This window comes from Protobothrops mucrosquamatus, unplaced genomic scaffold, assembly GCF_001527695.2.
Source record: "Protobothrops mucrosquamatus isolate PMUCROS unplaced genomic scaffold, P.Mucros_1.0 scaffold78, whole genome shotgun sequence".
Taxonomy (NCBI): domain Eukaryota; kingdom Metazoa; phylum Chordata; class Lepidosauria; order Squamata; family Viperidae; genus Protobothrops; species Protobothrops mucrosquamatus.
Genome location: NW_015386455.1, coordinates 1031679 through 1049958, shown reverse-complemented (window position 1 = coordinate 1049958; position 18280 = coordinate 1031679). Strand labels below are relative to the sequence as shown.

Below are 18280 nucleotides of genomic sequence, written 5' to 3'. Positions count from 1 at the left end.
TGGCAGAGAGGTTAAGGGCTGTTTTGCTTCGTTTCCGAAGAGCAGGCCTTAAATTAAAACAGGACAAATGTAAGATTGGTGTGCATTCCACTGATTTCCTGGGATTCAGGATAGATGCTCAGGGTATACACCCGTCTGATGCTAAGCTCAAAGCTATTCAGCAGGCTCCAAGCCCCAAGTCTAAGGGCGAATTGCAAGCCTTTTTGGACTTACTGAATTTCTATCATGTTTTTCTACCTCATAAAGCTGCTATTGCTGAACCCTTGCACAGACTTCTGGACAAAAATACCTGTTGGCATTGGACCAAAGTCCATGAAGCCAGTTTCAATGAGGTTAAGGCCTTGCTTACATCCAATGCGGTGTTAGCTCATTTTAATGAGCAGTTGCCAGTGTGCCTGGCTTGTGATGCTTCCCCCTACGGTGTGGGTGCTGTGCTTAGCCATCTGACGGCTGATGGGACTCAGGTCCCTGTGGCATATTATTCTAGGACATTGTCTGCTGCTGAGCATAACTATGCTCAAATTGATAGGGAGGATTTGGCTATTGTGGCTGGAATTAAAAAGTTCCATGATTTTATCTATGGCCGCCATTTCACGGTCTTTACGGACCACAAGCCTTTGCTGGGGTTATTCACTACCTCTAAACAAACACCTCACATCCTGTCCCCTCGTATGCTGCGTTGGTCCATTTTTCTGTCAGCTTATGACTATTCACTAGTTCACAAGCCTGGCAGAGAAATGGGTCATGCTGATGGATTAAGTAGGCTGCCATTGCCTACTGTGGAGCCTGATCCTGCCCCTGATGTACACATATTGTCCATTCAGGAATTGCCTGAGTGTCCCCTTAATGCTAGGGATGTGGCTGCTGAAACTGCCACTGATCACACACTCAAACGCGTGCTGACATGGGTGCTGTCAGGATGGCCTGACAGATGCCCTGAGGAGGACTTTCAACATTTTTGGGTCAAGAGGCACGAGTTGTCCACTTTCAATGGCTGCCTCCTCTGGGGCTCTAGAGTTGTGATTCCGGCCTCATTGAGGGCTAGAATCTTAGTCTCATTACATGAGGGCCACCCTGGAATTGTCAGGATGAAGGCGCTTGCACGCAGCCATTTGTGGTGGCCTGGCATTGATCAGGCCATTGAGGCCCAGGTACATGGGTGTCATGCATGTCAGCAGTCCAGGCCAGAAATGCCCCAGGCCCCTGTGCATAGGTGGGAGGAAACATACACTCCATGGTCTAGAATACATATAGATTACGCTGGGCTCTTTCAGGGACAATTCTTCCTGGTTGTTGTTGATAGCCATTCCAAATGGCTGGAGGTTGTGCCTGTGTCATCTACCACCGCTGCCAAGACCATTCAGGTGTTGAGAAACATTTTTGCTGCACATGGGTTGCCAGATGTTCTGGTGTCGGATAATGGTCCTCAATTTACTTCTACTGAGTTTCAGGGGTTTCTACAAGCCAACATGATCCACCACGCTGCTTCGGCTCCTTTCCATCCTTCCACCAACGGTCTGGCTGAACGGATGGTCCGCGTCGCCAAGGACGCCCTCAAGAAACTGACTTACAGCAATTGGCATCACAGGTTGGCTGACTTTCTTCTAGCCCATCGTACTACTCCGTGCACTGCCACGGGTAAGTGCCCGGCCGAACTCCGTTGGGGTCGTCGGCTCATGACTAAATTGGACAGGCTGCATCCGGAGCGTGTAGCTTCACAGGTGTCGCAGCCACACCCACCACGGGTCCTGCATGAAGGCGATCCTGTCTGGGCCAGGAATTACGGGCCTGGACACCTCTGGGTCCCGGCTGTGGTTTGCAAGGTCTCGGGGCCTCTGTCCTACGAGGTGTCATTGGAAGACGGCCGCGTTCTTCGCCGCCACATTGATCAACTACGTGTGAGGCGGGACTCGCCTAGGGTTCCTCCTCAGTCTCCTCTGGGGGGGGAGGAGGAATGGGAAATGCATTCTGGGAATCAGGATCAGCAGCCAACAATGGCTGTGGAGGACAACACGGGTACACAACACCCATGTTCCGCATGTGCTCCAAGTAGAAATTCATGGGGCAGGGGGCAAACAGACACCCCCACACGCACTCCAGCCTGGGAGTCACACCGGAGGTATACTAACTATCCACACCTCACCAACAATACTCCAGACTTGGAGACTGATTGGGAGCATACTCACAACTCACAACATACAAGAGAGCAGGCACAACAAGGTAGGAACATGTCCTTTTCAGAAATGGCTCACAGAAGGATGTCCCCACGTATTAGGGCTAACAAGGAGGTATCCTTGGACCCTATCACTACAGAAAGGAGCCAGGAAAATTACACACCTTCAGGGAACATTGAGATGAGTTCAGAGGGTTTGGAAAACTCCATAGGTGGTAGGTCAACCAGGTACAGTGAACAGCAGAGTCATGACTTCGCGAGCCTAGGAGACGGGCAGGAAAGTCAGGCAGAAGTCACGAGACAACCACAGGGTAATTCACCTAGTGTGGAAAGCAACCGGGAAAACACTACAAGTTCCTCAGGTCCGAGAAGGTCGCTACGGGTCAAAGGCCCTCCCAAATACCTTGCAGATTACGTAAGGTGAGCAAGAATATAGCAACTTGAACATGTCCAGACTGGTTGACTCTGTGGAAACGGGGTGGGGGCACATTGGTTCTCTGAACGACAGAACGGCCCCATATCTCACACACACTGTGAAATTAGTGCAACAGTTAATAACACACGCTTTACCATGGTGGCGTCCATGTTGGGCGCAGTATTATTTTATCTAGGGGGGAGGGGTGTTGTGTCCTGAGCCTGCAGAAGCAGGCTCGGGACGTTGCAAGAGTCCCGGGCATTTGCAAAAGCTGCCCGGGACCAGACTGAGCGGCGCTGGCCTTGCGCGCATGCGCAAGGCGGGAAAAGTCCGCCTTGTGATTGGTTGGAATTGCCCGGGGATCAAAAGGTATAAATAGAGGCCTGCGTGCCTCTGCTCGGGTTGTTCGTTGTGCCTCTGCTCGGGTTGTGCCTCTGCTCGGGTTGTGCCTCTGTTCGTTGTGCCTCTGCTCCCTGCGTGCCTCTGCTCGGGTTGTTCGTAGATTGTAGTCAGAGAATAAAGACATGTTGGAAATACTTTGCTTCAAGCGCCATTATTCTCTGGACTTAACAAGAACTTTATAGAGCTTTTTTTCAGCTTCCATATACTGATTTCCTAATTGCTAGAAAGGCAGCACCTGTTGTGACCATCCTACTTCTCTCATACACCAAGGCGTCTCATGGAAGACACCTCGTGGCAAAATAGCTGCAACTCCATAACAGGGGATAAAACCAGACCTAAAGACCCAGAGGGCTTCTGGGAGGGAAGGTTTGGGACCTCTGTCCTTACATCATATGGACTCAGCTATATTACCCTGAAAATGGTGTATTGTGATTGATCTGGGATTCTTTAGTAACAAGATCATGACAAATAATTAAATACTCTGAAAATAAAATACTTTGAAAAGTTGAGTTTCCACTGTTGAACAAATGGTTGGGTGGTGAAAAATGATAAAATTAAGAAACAACTTAATATTTTCTTTAGTCTGAAGAGGAGACTGAATAAACAGAAAGTATAATATGAAGAAGTATGCAGAATTGTTCTCTGTTGCTTTAGAGCCGTAGTGGTCCACTTTTAAATCTAGCCAATCACTCTGTCAAAGAATCTAAAGCTCACTCTAACACAAAAATTTCATTCATATAATATATGAATATTAAATTTAATATATTTAAATAAATTTAGAAGTGACTATGCTATATTTTACCTGAACTATAACTCCAATCTATGGCATGCATGTGACTATTTGTGAGCCACTGCTCTGGAGTGTATGATTGGAACTGGGTAGACATTGGAAGAAGCAAAAAAAAAAAAATCTTTGATGAAATAGACTGCCCTGGTTTCTTAACCAGATGGAGAGATTTCTGTCAGGGACAGTGTTAGAACACCTTGCACTGGTTTGGTTTAGATAATCCTCAACATGTCTGGAGGTCTTCTGAGTACCTCCCAAAGATTTTTGAACTGTAACATTTAATGAATTATAAAAAATGTATTAGATACATTAACTGGGTTTAATAACGGATGGAAACTGACCAAAGAGAGAAGCAACCTAGAACTAAGAAGAAACTTCCTGACAGTGAGGACAATTAACCAGTAGAACAGCTTGCCTCCAGAAGTTGTGAATGCTCCAACACTGGAAGTTTTTAAGAAGAGATTGGACAGCCATTTGTCTGAAATGGTATAGGGTTTCATGCCTGAGCAGGTGGTTGGACTAGATGACCTCCAAGGTCCCTTCCACCCTTATTATTATTAAATTTAAATTTAAAGTGAAGTATATTTTTTAACATGTCACTAAAATGATAAGTGTGATCCCGAATTCAAGAACAGTGGGATACCCTGGTCTACAGTATTACTATGGAAACATAGAATCTGCCACCTGAGATAGCATCTGGCAGGCAAAAAAATCCTCATATTTGATATTAAGTGGAGGGCATTATTTCAGTAATTCTCTTGATGTACCTTTTTTCTCTTTAAAAATCTCCCTCTGTTATGCCTGAATGTTTGTTCACTGAATTTGTTTTTATTTAGGGATCTGCAAAAACAGCTGATCCCAAATAAAACCTATTTCTATTCAAACAGAAGTCTGTACTGTCTTCAGATATAGTTAATGAAGAACTGAACTCCTAATGTGACACTGTAATTAATAATTTTCACTATTACATATTTCAACTGTTGTTTATATGGCTTAAAAAGACATTCTATTTTTGGCAAATACAACATGTGGACTATGCCACAGTTATAAACAAAGTTTGAAGAATTGTAGACTGAGATACATCCTTGTCTCCTTTTGACAAAAGACATTAAGACCAACGCATGAAACAGTGCATTTTATTATCATTATATTTTCCACCTCTGTTTTCAAGGGAACAGGGTCAGTAAAGGTGAATCCACAGGTCAACTGTCAGAAATTCTTCCTGGTAGCAGATGGAAGCAGAGGAGACGTACACTTGTTTGTCAAAAATTTATAAAACTCTGCCTGGATCATGAATAACTGCAGATATGACCAGAAGAAAAAAAAGAGAAACAAAGCTTTTAATTATAATTGTCAGCAAGAAGCAGAAAGATAAATTACACGATCTTTGAACTTGAGAAATAAAACTGATAAAGGTTTCCTGCCCAGTAAGTGGAGCTTCCGTGTAAAAATAGAAAGTGAGTCATGCAACTGATCCAGATGCAGACATACACCCAGAGAGCTACATCATTTCCTTAATCTATATTTTATATTACGATGAAGCCCAAATAGTTCTCAGATTTTTTTTCTGCATGAATCCAAATAAAATAACTACGTTTAAATATGTATGGTCATCACCTGGCCAGCCTACCAATATAGTTCATATCGTCCACGCTGCCTGTTGCTGCTGATTTAATAGTCAGACTGGCAAGCTATCCTGACTAAATTTCTTGTCCCCTCACCCTAGCATTTCCTTTGATCCTGGATCTTGCATTGAGGATTCCACACATTGTGCTGAGCACTGTTTGAGCTTGCCTTTACTAAAAACAATGTTCTTTGTCCCTTGTGGGATTCCCTTCGCTCCTCACATTAATTGTATCAAAAAATGTATGTAATTCATCCTCTCTCCATTCTGCCTTTTGCTCCAAGTTGCTCCTTCTCATCTGATACCTATCAGAGTTATACAACAGTCTGATCACATCAAACCCAAAGGTTCTCAGTGCTCTTATCTACTTTTTCTGCTTAAAATACCTGCCAAACCACCTCCATATACTCTGTCCATTTTTTTCTGTCATTTTTTCCCCCTTATCACTCTGATCCCACGGTCCATTCTTCGATTTCTATCTGGGCTTCCTGTTTCCTTCTGAGTCCAATACAGACATTCCGTGGTGTTGGACTCTTATTCTCTCGACTGTTCTGTCCTGATATGTGCCTGGCCTTGGTGTTGCTGCTACAGCTCTGCTACCATATGTAGTCCAAATATCAGCTTTTTCTTTACCAGGAAAATGTGGTACTTATTGGACTTAGCTATATTCCCTAACCGGGCTAAGGTCTTTAAAATGAATCAATTATCTTGGAATCTTCCCACCTTAAAACTACACATATTGAAAAGATGTGCAGCCTTTTCAAAGAACATCTCAATAAAAACTACTTGTAAAACTAAGATAGGAGAAGTAGGCAAACCAACGACAATTCAAACTCAGATGAAGCAACTCTGCTTTGAATATTTTAAATCTTCCTGTGTACAGCTATATTTTTCAAAGACTGCAGTGAAATAACAATGAACTTACCTTCAAAATTTGCAAAAATGATGAGATTGTCATTTTTAAGATAATTTTTCCGATACAATTCACTATATGGCAAGATGTAATGCCATCCCCACCCTGGACCTACGTGGGCGTTATACAAAGGATCAAAAAATCCAGTAATGTCGGCCTTATCCCAATAAAATTTGCCATCTATGAAGCAAAATAAACAACCATAAATAAACTGAAGTGGATCAATATATACAACTGCCAATATTTTTAGTAGGGTATATAAGATTCAAATAATCAGACACAACATTCCCATCCAACTTTTTTTTTTATAGAAAAAGTACCTATTTGGAATATAAGATAATTTTGCCTCAGTGGTGGTGGGAGGGAAGTGTTGTCCTATCTACCGTACATTATTTTTTAAAATCTGTGTAATAAGCTTTCTTATTCTCCAAGAGAATTCCTTTAAACATTCTAATTGCCATAACTTTAATTATAATTATTTTCACATGTTACAGCGTATGGCTATTTCTGAAAAATGGAGAGTTGGCTCAGACACAGCTTCTTGTTTATTACTGTTTCTGCATTATATTTTGCCAGTGAATACAGAGGCAGCTAGATGCTAGTTCATTTTCAGAGACATACTGTAATTTAAAAATGCTACTGATAAACTTTGAGTCAAATGACGGTATAAACAATTATTGGCATGGTCTGAAAGCACCTGCTTTTCCAAAAGGGGGAGATGGGGGAATTAATAAAGTAGCCTGTAATACTATTAGTAGATACATTTCCAGGTGCCTAACATTTTGTTTTATTTTCAGGTGCCAACTAAAAATACTGTTATGCCTGATTTTTTTTACACCTTATTGTCGCTTGAATTTGTCATAGGTTCCAGGGATTGTCTCAAATTTACCCCCAATCCAAGAATCTGTAGCATTTCCTTAGATTGGATTTCACTCAGTAAATTAGAAATGGAGGAAGAGGTATAGAATACAATAGTTGAGTTCTATTCTGCACAAAATTAGAGCTGCTTCCTCCTGCTAACCTAGTGAATGCTCTGTCCTATTGATGCTACAATATCTTCAATAATTCTGATTTTTAATCTATACAAATTGATTTTAATCTATCCAGTCATAGAGATTATTTTAGCACAGATTTTTAGCATCCTTAGAATTACGCTTCTAAATAAGAGAGAAAGCAATCAATTCTGCACAACCCAAACACCCCTTAGACTTACTGTAACGCTGGTTGGGATCTGTAACAAAGCTTCGGCTTGCTGACATCCTTTGGGTGACGTCAGGATCTTGATCCACTATGGTGAATATCACTTGCCTGTTCCCAGCTGGCCACTCTAATGCTCCATCATTCTTGCCACTACATAAAGAAAACATGAGTCCTAGGTAATCTCCATTTGAGTTGGATGCACCACGGGGATAGAGACTGAGCACAAAGCAATAGCCCTCAGAGTTATAAAAGATGGGGCTTGGCAGATAATCTCCTTTTGAGGAACTTTTTAAAATGGAAGTGAAGTTTCTTATCTGCCAAACGCTAGCAGGACATTGCGTTTCAGTCAGAGTGATATCATCAATGTGAATTCCTCCCTTGGAATGTTGTGGGTCTCCTTTAAGGCCGTGAAAAACATAGCGGAATTTGGTCTGGCTGTTGAAAGGAATGTTTGCAAAGTTCCACTGCTTCTCTCCATCACCTGAAAGGGGAGAGGGGAAAATCTAATATTTGATTCATTTACATATTCAACCCATTTCATGCTACTTTCCCTGCGATGATCTCAAAGTGATATTTAGCAGAAGTAAAGTGATACCATGAATAATGTTTGGGGCCCTTTACTTGACCTCAGAGAAGCAACAGTTTTGTCAAGGTGTGTTCCAAATTTTGCTTAGTAGTAAAGATAAAAGTTGAATCTTTGAAGTAAATCTTCAAAGGTTACTTGAGAACTTACCACGGATGCTTTTCAGTTGTATTGACTTCCTAATATTTCCAGTACCATCATCAGTTTTAAGCCATATAATCAGCTCATCTTTTGGACTGCCATCAAATTTGTAAAAAAATTGTAGGCACTTCTCATTTCTTCTTGGATAAAGAATACGGGACTCCAAAATGGCTGCTTCACCTGAAAGGCCTTTTGTGGTATCGAAGCTCATAACGTACCCTTTCTCTGTAAAGTAGATGAAGATGATTTAATGTCCTGTGGGCCATGATTCATTTTAGGACAACTGTGCAGGATTTCACTGAGGCACTCGTGAAATTCTGTTACTGTAATCTTATAATAAAAGTAATGTTAGCGTTCATAACTTTGGCTTTCTAGCCCTGTCTACTTCAAAGGACTGGCATCAGTTTTGCAGATCTGAATATGCTTCCCTCTCCTTCCTTCTTTCTGAAAACTGAGATGGGTCAATTCTGAGACACTTTTTCAAATTGCATTTGTGCCACAGATCAGATTTCTTTTGTTTGACCATTGCCTTGGTTGTGGCTCTTCCTCCTGATCCTCAAGGTTACTCCTTCTGCCCACAACATACAATTTTTTTTGATGTCCATATATTTGCAGGAGGAACATAATAAGAAAAAAGTATATCTTTCATCATAAGTAGATTTCCATTACTGATTACTTTGTCACATTTTAATTCTCCTTTTTTTCATATGCTATATCCTCCCTACTGGCTTTCATTATCAAATGATTTCCAGTTGTACAGCCACTCTCATCCATTTAAATTACATGCTAGTATGTTACCTAAGCAGTGGTTGTTGTTATCCCGACTTGCAGTCAAGGTATGTTCCCAGTCCTTGTCGTCTCTTCCGTTTTGCACCATACCACAGATATTGATGGACTCAAATGAACATTGGTCAAGGAGAGTAAGACTGGAAGCTGCAGGAAATACCCCCACATTTCAGGTTAAAGTAATCTAAAGGTAATAGACCTTGTTGTTAACTGTTCTTTGTTGTTAAGGAATATTTAAGATGTAAGGTTTCACGATTACTATAACATAAAAAAATTGAGTATAATAGAGTAAACTTACCACAATGGTACATGCGGTTAAGCCTTTCTAGATCTATCTTGCTCAGATCCTGGCTTTGCCCAATGATGTTGTTGAATTCGGGAATTTTTGTTGTAATTGAAGGGGCAGAACTGTTCTTATTGAATGAATAAGGTCCATAATGCAGGACAGATTCATAATCATATGGAGTGTTTAAATCAGAAATGAAACTGTCATCATATTTGTCAAAATTATATGCCTGACCTAGGAAAGAAAATACCAAAGCTTTTAGTCAAGTTTGACAATTAATGTGTTAATATTTTATTAAACAATTAATACATTATTCATTACTTATTTTGTAGTATCTTTTCTGTCCCTTCCACTCACCATCAATGATTTCATTCCACCAAATCTTAACATAGTCATCTCGATCAGTGCGTGACTGTTCATGATAAAATCCAAGGGCATGCAGGAGCTCATGCTCCACAGTTTCTTTATATTCACAGCGTGATCCAATAGAAACGACCTGACCATTCTGAAGATCTCCCACATAAGACCAGCATCTGTTTTACCATGATATGTTCATTCATTCAAAATAGCTGATTTAATACAACTAATATATATACATAGCTATTTAGGCTAGAGGAGCCAAATGATAGCAGAGGGAGAGGTCCCCCATCCGCCACATAGGATACCATCTTACTTTTCTAAGTTATCCATTCAAAAAATATATTGATGCCGCTTTACATCAACCAAATACAAATCTAGTAATTTACCTATTCTTATAGTTCTTAATACATCATAAGGCTATTCAGATCTTAATAAACAGGACTTATATCAAATATTTATGAGTTTTGCAAAAATGCAGAGATACAGAGGAATGTACAGAAACCGTACAGAGGGGAAACTATAGACTTGTACAGAAAATCTGTCTATATGCTTTCAGAAAGGAGGAGAAATAGTCTAATTTGTGCTTATACTAGGTTTCAATAAAGAACGAGGGAAGGAAAACAGTATCATTTTGTGTACTTTAACTGTGGGCAATAATTATTTAAATGCAACAGCTTTCTGTCATGACATTAGCTTGTTTGTTTGAATAAATTTACCCATCCATCTTTTCAAATTGGAGGTAGGACTTCTCTCCTTCATAGGGTTTAAAGTCAATGCAAGATTTGAGTCGAAACATCTCAAATGCTTGCAATATGACGCCCTTGGTATTCAGGTCTGAAAAAAAAGAATGCCTATTTTATATTCTTATCCAGACTGTAGACAAATGAGATCAATGTTATTTAGAAATATTGAGAGATTTACAACTTTTAAATTAAACATGTAAGATATTTTTACATGGCTTTGTGGATACCCACAAAAGCATTATATACTTTGACAACAATATAAAAAGTAATAAATTGGATAAAATGGAATGCCACTAGAAGGATTCTCTCAATAGTCATTCATATATACTTTCTCACTACTACTTTCTCACTCAGTGCTCCTTCCTCTCTTCAGGGCTAGACTAGAAACATCCTGGAAGAAAGCAAACCACTTCCGTATTGCTGCCAAGAAGGTTACATGGAAATAGCTAATGGGTCAGGCTCAAGGAGATTTTGTCTTTATCTACTAAAAAGCCTGACATCTGGAAGAGCTGGCTGGAAACATTGAAATTGAAGCCCAAGAGGAAGTGAGGACTCAGTTAAGGAAGGGAGCTCTGAAGGAACATTTTTAGGGAGTTGCAGGGGGAAAAGGGCAGATGATCCACTAAATTTGCCCTCTATTGGAGTTTACTGCTTAATCCATTGTATCCATCAAACTAATAATCAATCTAGTTTTGTAGAACAGAAAATGTCTTGTTACCTATACTGGCGCCCATTTTATATGGAATTGGAAGTTTCCATCTATAGGATTCGTCCCTCAGTGCATTTCTGTCAAGCTGTTAAAAAAATTAAACTATGTTTTTTAAAAAGTTTATTTCATAACCTCTTGATAAAGAAGTAGATCAACCTTACATACCGGCATGATAATGTCGCCTTCAAAAAACTTCTTTCCAGTTGCTAAATGTAGAACGAACAATAATTAAGAGCAAAGCATTATTTAAAGAATCATTAGAATTTTTGTGTTCTCTAAATCTTAGATCCACAGATAAAAATCCCAGCATTTAATAGAATTTTTTTCTGTTTACTAAACATGTCCATGTCTAGGCCTGGGAATCAGTCTAGATTTTTGCTGCATTCCTATAAACATTTAGCTTGAACATTTTTTTAACTGGACACAACAGAGTGAATCGACATATATTGGATGTCATTAGTCATACATTGATGTAGATCCTTTATCGTAAACAGTCTTTCAAAGCATACTCTAATGTAATGGGTATGAAGGAAAATACTTGTGATAATAAGGGAGATATGATCAGTGGAGAAGAGGGAGAAGAAATTAAGGATGCAAGTTTATGCAAATAAACAAGTTTATTTGTTTCTCCAAAATTGTCCTCAGAGAACAAATCAACTCTTCGTCTGTGTGAAATCCGTTCATAAACATGAAGAATGCAGTCATACCTCCTTCAAACTTTTCTTCTCCAGACTAAATATTTCCAATTTCCTCATTCTCTTACGCTGCTTCTAATTTTTTTTTGGCACTGACAGATTCAGTACTGTAGTACTTAAAACTTCACATCAAAACAGACCTCACCATAAAGAATAGCTGAAGCCAACATGCTATCTTGATTGGTTTTTCGTTTTGATGTTCTATAGGTCTACTTCATTCTATTGATTTCAGTGGATCCCAAGTAAGTATTTTTTTCCCATTTATATACATAAATTTACAGTAGAATATTTTTCTCGAATGAATTTGCTTACCTGCATTGATTTCAGGGATGCCTTGCCTAGGTTTTCCTTCATCTAAGGAGTGCCCTTCTAGATAAATAAATACACATATTATTTAAAAAAATGTATTTCTTTACAGATAGTTACTTCAGACTATATGCTTCCCACCTTAGAAAAAGATACTTATTTCATTTTGAGTTTTGATTTACCTTCATGTTCTGCTCTCTTCCGTATCTGCAATGGCAATTGGACATTTTTAGAAACTCAAGCAAGGAAAATAAAGTTATATCAAGTCAGGAAGCATCTATGAAAATACCATACCGTAAAGGTGGAACCGACAGTCAGCAATACTGCCAAGTACAGGAGCCGAGGTGAAGACATTTTGGAGTGGCTGTGAATGATTGAGGGCATGGCATAAATAATGTGCAAAAATTCTGGACTTTGTATTCAGTGTCAGAGAAATTTATTAAGAATTAGGCAATCACAGGCTAATATTTAAGCCATCTTATTTCCTAATTACTCATAAATAAACTCATTTTTTTCTCTAGAGAATCAGAAGTAATGATATTGATATTATTGCCTATTTAGATGCTTAAAGAACTGTTCATAAATTCCATGAATAAAACATCCATGTATATGGAACCATGTAAGTATTAATAAATGAGAGAATGGTCTGGCCATTCTCTCATTTATTAATAAATAATACATACTATTTTATATATTATCTCTAAACTCCTAGAGAACAGATGAAGGGCCAAATGAATGAAATGAATGGAACAGGCAAATATCCCTATCTTTCAAAAGAGGAAGAAATAACTAAGGAACTACAGGCCGTCAATTTAAGAGCTATATTTGTGGCAATTCCAGAACATATCATAAAGGCATCCATCTGTAAGCACCTTGAAAATATGACAGTTACCAGAAGTGAATGCGAATTTGTCAACAACATATCTTTCCAGATTAACTATCCCATATTTTGACCAGATAAATTACTTAATACAGGGCTTTTCAACCTTTTCACCCATTGTACCACTTTTAGGATATGGCAACATCCGAGTACCACCAGTCGCCTAGCAAGGTGTCAAAAACCTGATGACCCCCCCCCCCAAAAAAAGGAAAAAAGTGATAAAGTACAAGTAGTCCTCGACTTACAACAGTTTGCTTAGTGACTGTTCGAAGTTACAATGGCACTGAAAAAAGTGCCCCCCAAGCCACAGCCGAGCAGGACACCTGCCTGCCCACCCAGCGGCGCTCTTTCTCCTCTCCGAGGTTTTCATTGTTGTGAGCATTTCTGTTGAGGATTGGCAGTGGGGGTGGGATGGGGGGCTGTTTGGCTTTTATTCCCCCCCATCTGCTGGGTGGCTGCAGCAGGTTTTGGTCACTTCACATGACCCTGGGACACTGTGACCGTCATAAATATGAATCAGTTGCCAAGCATCTGAATGTAAATCACAAGACCCTGGAGAGGCTGCAACATTCCAGCTGATCGGCACTTCTTCTGGGCTCAGCATGATCTTGGTGTCCCAACCCACCTGATCAGACTTATTAGATCACTGTACACTGATCAGGAGGCAACAGTGAGAACACTCTATGGCAACACAGATTGGTTCAGGATCAGTAAGGGAGCAGATAGGGATGTATTTTATCACCATTTTTGTTCAATCTTTATGCTGAAGTGATCATGCAGAAATTAGACCTGGGAATGAAGATTGGAGGAAGAACCATAAATAATTTGCCCTAGCCGATGATATAAAAATGTTGGCTGGAAAATAAGGAAGACCCTGAAAAGATTGATATGAAAAATCAAGGATGATAGTGAAAAAATAAGATTGAGTCTTAACATCAGGAAAATAAAGATAATGGCAACAGCTGCATATGGACATGGGGTGTTTAAAATCAGCAAGGAGGAAATTGAAGTAGTTTGAATTTTTATCAATGGATCAAGAATTGTTCAAGATGGCAGTTCTATTCTGAAATCAAATGCAGGAAACCTTAGGGCGCACTGCAATGGTTAACACGAATAAGATCTGAAAAAGCAGACATATTGATATAATACAAAAAGGTTAGTTAGAGCAATAATCTTCCCAATAATGATGTATTGGTGTGAGAGTTAGACAATAAGAATGGCTGTTTGAAGAAGAATTGATGCCTTTGAACTGTGGTGCTGGTATAAATTATTGTGTATACCATGGATAGCCAAAACAACCAAAAGAGAGGTGCTGAATCATATAAAACCAGAAACATCAGTAGAAGCTAAAAATCACAAGACCACGTCTGATTTTCTTTGGCCATGCCACGTGTGCAAATTCATTGGAAAGGCAATGATGCTAGGAATCGTTAGTGGATCAAGAAGAATGGTCAAGCAAGGAATTTGCTGGCTTGATAATCATTAAAGCTGATACAAAGATTGAATACCCAACAACTGAAAGAAGCTGTGCTTGACAGGGCAGCATGGAGAATACTTGCCTATAAAGTTGCCAAGAGTCGGACCAACTAAACAGTTAAAACTAATTATAGAATGGTCATGGATATAGAATGGAAGTTACCTGGCTTGGCAAGTAGTAAGATATTAGGACAGTAATTAATTAAAACTGATATGGCTGCAAAAAAAATGGCAAATGGAATTATAAGTTGCTTTTCTACCGTATTGTGTAACATGCAGAGGGAGATAGAAAAAACAGGTTTAAGCACAAGTCCTTGAAATAATCTTTTCTTAATGAGCGCAGAAACAGCAATAGCATAGATAGTGCAATTTAATGGCTTCTAATTAGAACATAGTTGGAGGGAGTGCCATAGGTGCCTGACTCAGGACTTTGCAGAGCGATTATTTTCTTCCTCTTGTATCCTGCTAATCTTGCAAAGCAGAGCTTTTTTGTCATAGAACGCACGGAATGGCCTTCTGGCACCTTTTTTTGAAGGGAAGAACCGGCTCCTTCTAAGCTGCCAGCGTGAGTAAAGCTCTGGCTTGGTGAAAGGAAGTTGCCTGGGGAAATCGGGGGCATCGAAGGTCGACCCAGAAATACTTCCATGGCCCTGAAAGCAGACCCTCTTTTCTGCCTTGGTTCATGGGGCTCCCCACCACCACTGCCGCCTGTCCTCACCCCCGTGTTGGCCACCAGGGACCAGGACTGACTCCTGGAGCAAATCTCTTTGAGAGACCAGGCGCGCTCCCGAGGCAGCCTCAGTGTCATCAGAGGCGGAGGAGGACGAGATGCCAGAAGACATGCCGAACAAGCGCCCTCTCAAAATCCGCGGCAATGGCATCTGTCAGCTGACGCTGCTCATGTGATCTGCACCTCGGAAGCTCCCTAAAGCGGTTCTTTTTTTTCCCCCCCCTCCCGTAAAGGACTTTCAACTGGAGCCAGAGCTTGCGTGAGTTCTGGCACCCTTTTTTTTTTTTTTTTTTACAAAAAAAGCACTGTTGCAAAGTATCTAATCACAACTTCACAAAAGCATAACAATAGACTTTTGCAATACAGGGAGGCCTCGACTTACAACCATTCATTTAGCGACCGTTCAGAGTTACAACACCACTGAAAAAAGTGACTTAAAACTGGTTCTTGCACTATCCAGTGTCGTAGTATCCCCATGGTCACCTGATCAAAATTCAGGCACTTGGCAACCAGCTTGCATTTACAGGGACTGCAGCATCCCAGGATCACGTGATTGTCATTTGTGGCCCTCCCAGCCAGCTTCAAAGAAGCAAAACTAATGGGGGAAGCTGGATTTGCTTAACAACCTCATGATTCACTTAACAATCACCTTGCTTAGCAACAGAAATTCTGGTCCCAATTCTGATCATAAGTTCAAGACTACCTATATAAAGTGACTTTTCCTGCTGTACTTTCCTCCATAATACATTTTTAAATATATAAAATGCATGATACCTCGTAATACATATCTCTGCATGCCAGTTGGGAATTTTGAGAGGTTAAGACTGTTTTAAATAAAGAATAAACCTCATTTTTTATATTATAATTAGTCCTTGACTTATGACCACAACTGAGCCCAACATTTCTGTTCCTAAACAGGACAGGTATTGAGTTTTGCCCCATTTTACAACCATTTTTGCCATACTGAATTACTGCAGTTGTTATAAATACATGCCAGTTCCCAAGCATCTGAATTTTGATCCCATGACTGTGGGGATGCTGCAATGGTTGTAAGTGTGAAAAACGGTCATAAGTCACTTTTTTCAGAGCCATTGTAACTTTGAACTGTCATTAAACAGATTATTATAAGTCAAGGACTACCTGTATTTAAAGCTGTCTTCCTCTCCAGAATAACAACCTGGCTTTCTAGAGATTTAGTATCATCATGCTTTTTGTACCATGTATATTTTAAAAAATGCAATTTTCCTACTTTTAAGAAAATCTTCACTCATTACATTAGCATTAAATCCTCCCATACTATGTAGTATATCGGTCAACAATGGAACTTCAGCATTTTTGGTCTTAGGCAAGTATTTCACCGTCTTCCCATGTAATATTTAGAATCTTTAAGTCTTCCATGAACGTTCTTTGCCATGTATTTCAAGGGCATCCTTTTGGTCGTTTGGCATCGGGGAGGTCCATATTCATTGCCATGTTGGGAATTTGATTGTTCCCCATGCAGAGAATATGACCTGCAAGTTGGAGTCTTCTGTGTGTGACAATGTTATGTCGTTTGCCGGAGAAACTGTTTTGGAGCACTTCTTCATTAGTAATATGGTCAAAATAGTGAATCTAGGATTCAGCGAAAGCATCTTTATTGGAAGACTCTTGTTAATACTTGCTGATGCCTTCCAAGTCTTGCTGACATAAATGGCATCACTATAGAGGTGAGCAAATGGGGTTTAGGTTTCAGTGATATAGACCACGGCTTTTCAACCAGTGGTACGGGTACCACTTGTGGTACATTGGCACCTGGCAGGTGGTACGCGATCATCCTAGAAAAGTGGTAGCGGGGGAGGGGAATGAGCTGAACCAGTGGCAGCACCGCACAAGCCTGAGCAAAAGATGGCTGGAGCTGCAGGGCTGTCAGGGCTCAGTGGAAGCACCAGGATCAGCGCCTGGCTCAGCCCAGAAGAAGCGCCGATCAGCTGGAATATTGCAGCATCTCCAGGGTCTTGTGATTTACATTCAGATGCTTGGCAACTGATTCATATTTATGATGGTCACAGTGTCCCAGGGTCATGTGAAGTGACCAAAACCTGCTGCAACCACCCAGCAGATGGGGGGAATAAAAACCAAACATCCCCCAAACCACCTCTGCTGCCAATCCCCAACAGAAATGCTCACAACAATGAAAACCTCGAACAGGAGGAAGACCACCACCGGGTGGGCAGGCAGGTGTCTTGCTCGGCTGTGGCTTGGGGGGGCACTTTTTTCAGTGTCATTGTAACTTCGAACAATCATTAAGTGAACTGTTGTAAGTCGAGGACTACATGTACTTTATCACTCCCCCCCCTTTTTTTTTTGGTCATCATGTTTTTGACACCTTGCTGGGCGACTGGTGGCACTCGGATGTTGCCATATCCTAAAAGTGGTACAATGGGTGAAAAGGCTGAACAGCCCTGATATAGACAATGAGGACCAGATTTTATTATTAATCCTCTGGAAAACAGCTGTTGCTTTTCCAATGCAGCACTTGATATCCACCTCTGCATATCCATTTCAAGCGATTACACTGCCTAAATAGATAAGCCTTTCTACTCCCTCAAGTTGTTGTGATCCAAGTGTGATTCCCTGTATCTGTGCGGTGGAGCTCACATACATAATACCTCAACGCTTATCCTGTGGTCAATTTTGGTTGCTTCTTCATCTAAGGCAGTCGTCACTTGTATTTTCATCTTGTCTTTCTCAAGTAGAGCAGTATCATCTGTCACTCATTACATAGGATAGCAATATTTGATTACATTCATTTTCACAGTCTGTTGCAAAGATTAAGTTAAAAACTAGTCCAAAATCTTACTGATAATATTTATTTAACTTTACATGGCATCCACCGCGGTGGCGGTGGAGACCCCCAGGCTTATAGTCATGGGGGATCTCAATCTGCCATCGGCGGGCGAAACGTCGGCGGTGGCTCGGGAGTTCCTGGCCTCCATGACGACCATGGACTTGACCCAATTAGTTCATGCTCCCACTCACATAGGAGGTCACACACTGGATCTGATTTTTGTCTCTGGCCAGTGGCAGAATGA

General features: G+C 40.5%; 1 protein-coding gene across 1 annotated transcript; it reads right to left on the bottom strand.

Annotated features, from left to right (window-relative positions):
- Positions 1-2248: 2248 nt before the first annotated feature.
- MEP1A (meprin A subunit alpha) lies at positions 2249-12477 on the bottom strand. The gene is made up of 13 exons (XM_015812294.1): positions 12418-12477; positions 12306-12330; positions 12130-12186; positions 11288-11328; positions 11132-11207; positions 10387-10504; positions 9668-9843; positions 9323-9544; positions 9037-9171; positions 8248-8463; positions 7528-7995; positions 6327-6494; positions 2249-2307 (listed from the first exon to the last, which is right to left on the bottom strand). Exons 1-13 carry the CDS (start codon positions 12475-12477, stop codon positions 2249-2251), a joined length of 1821 nt encoding a protein of 606 aa, XP_015667780.1.
- Between the last annotated feature and the right edge of the window lie 5803 nt (positions 12478-18280).

Bases quoted from the DNA above. Each gene is read 5' to 3' on its own strand.
- MEP1A (XM_015812294.1), bottom strand. From the start codon at position 12,477: ATGTCTTCACCTCGGCTCCTGTACTTGGCAGTATTGCTGACTGTCGGT. The intron at 12,331-12,417 runs GTATGGTATTTT...TTGCCATTGCAG, and splicing joins CTGTCGGTTCCACCTTTACG to ATACGGAAGAGAGCAGAACA. The intron at 12,187-12,305 runs GTAAATCAAAAC...TTATTTATCTAG, and splicing joins GAAGAGAGCAGAACATGAAG to AAGGGCACTCCTTAGATGAA.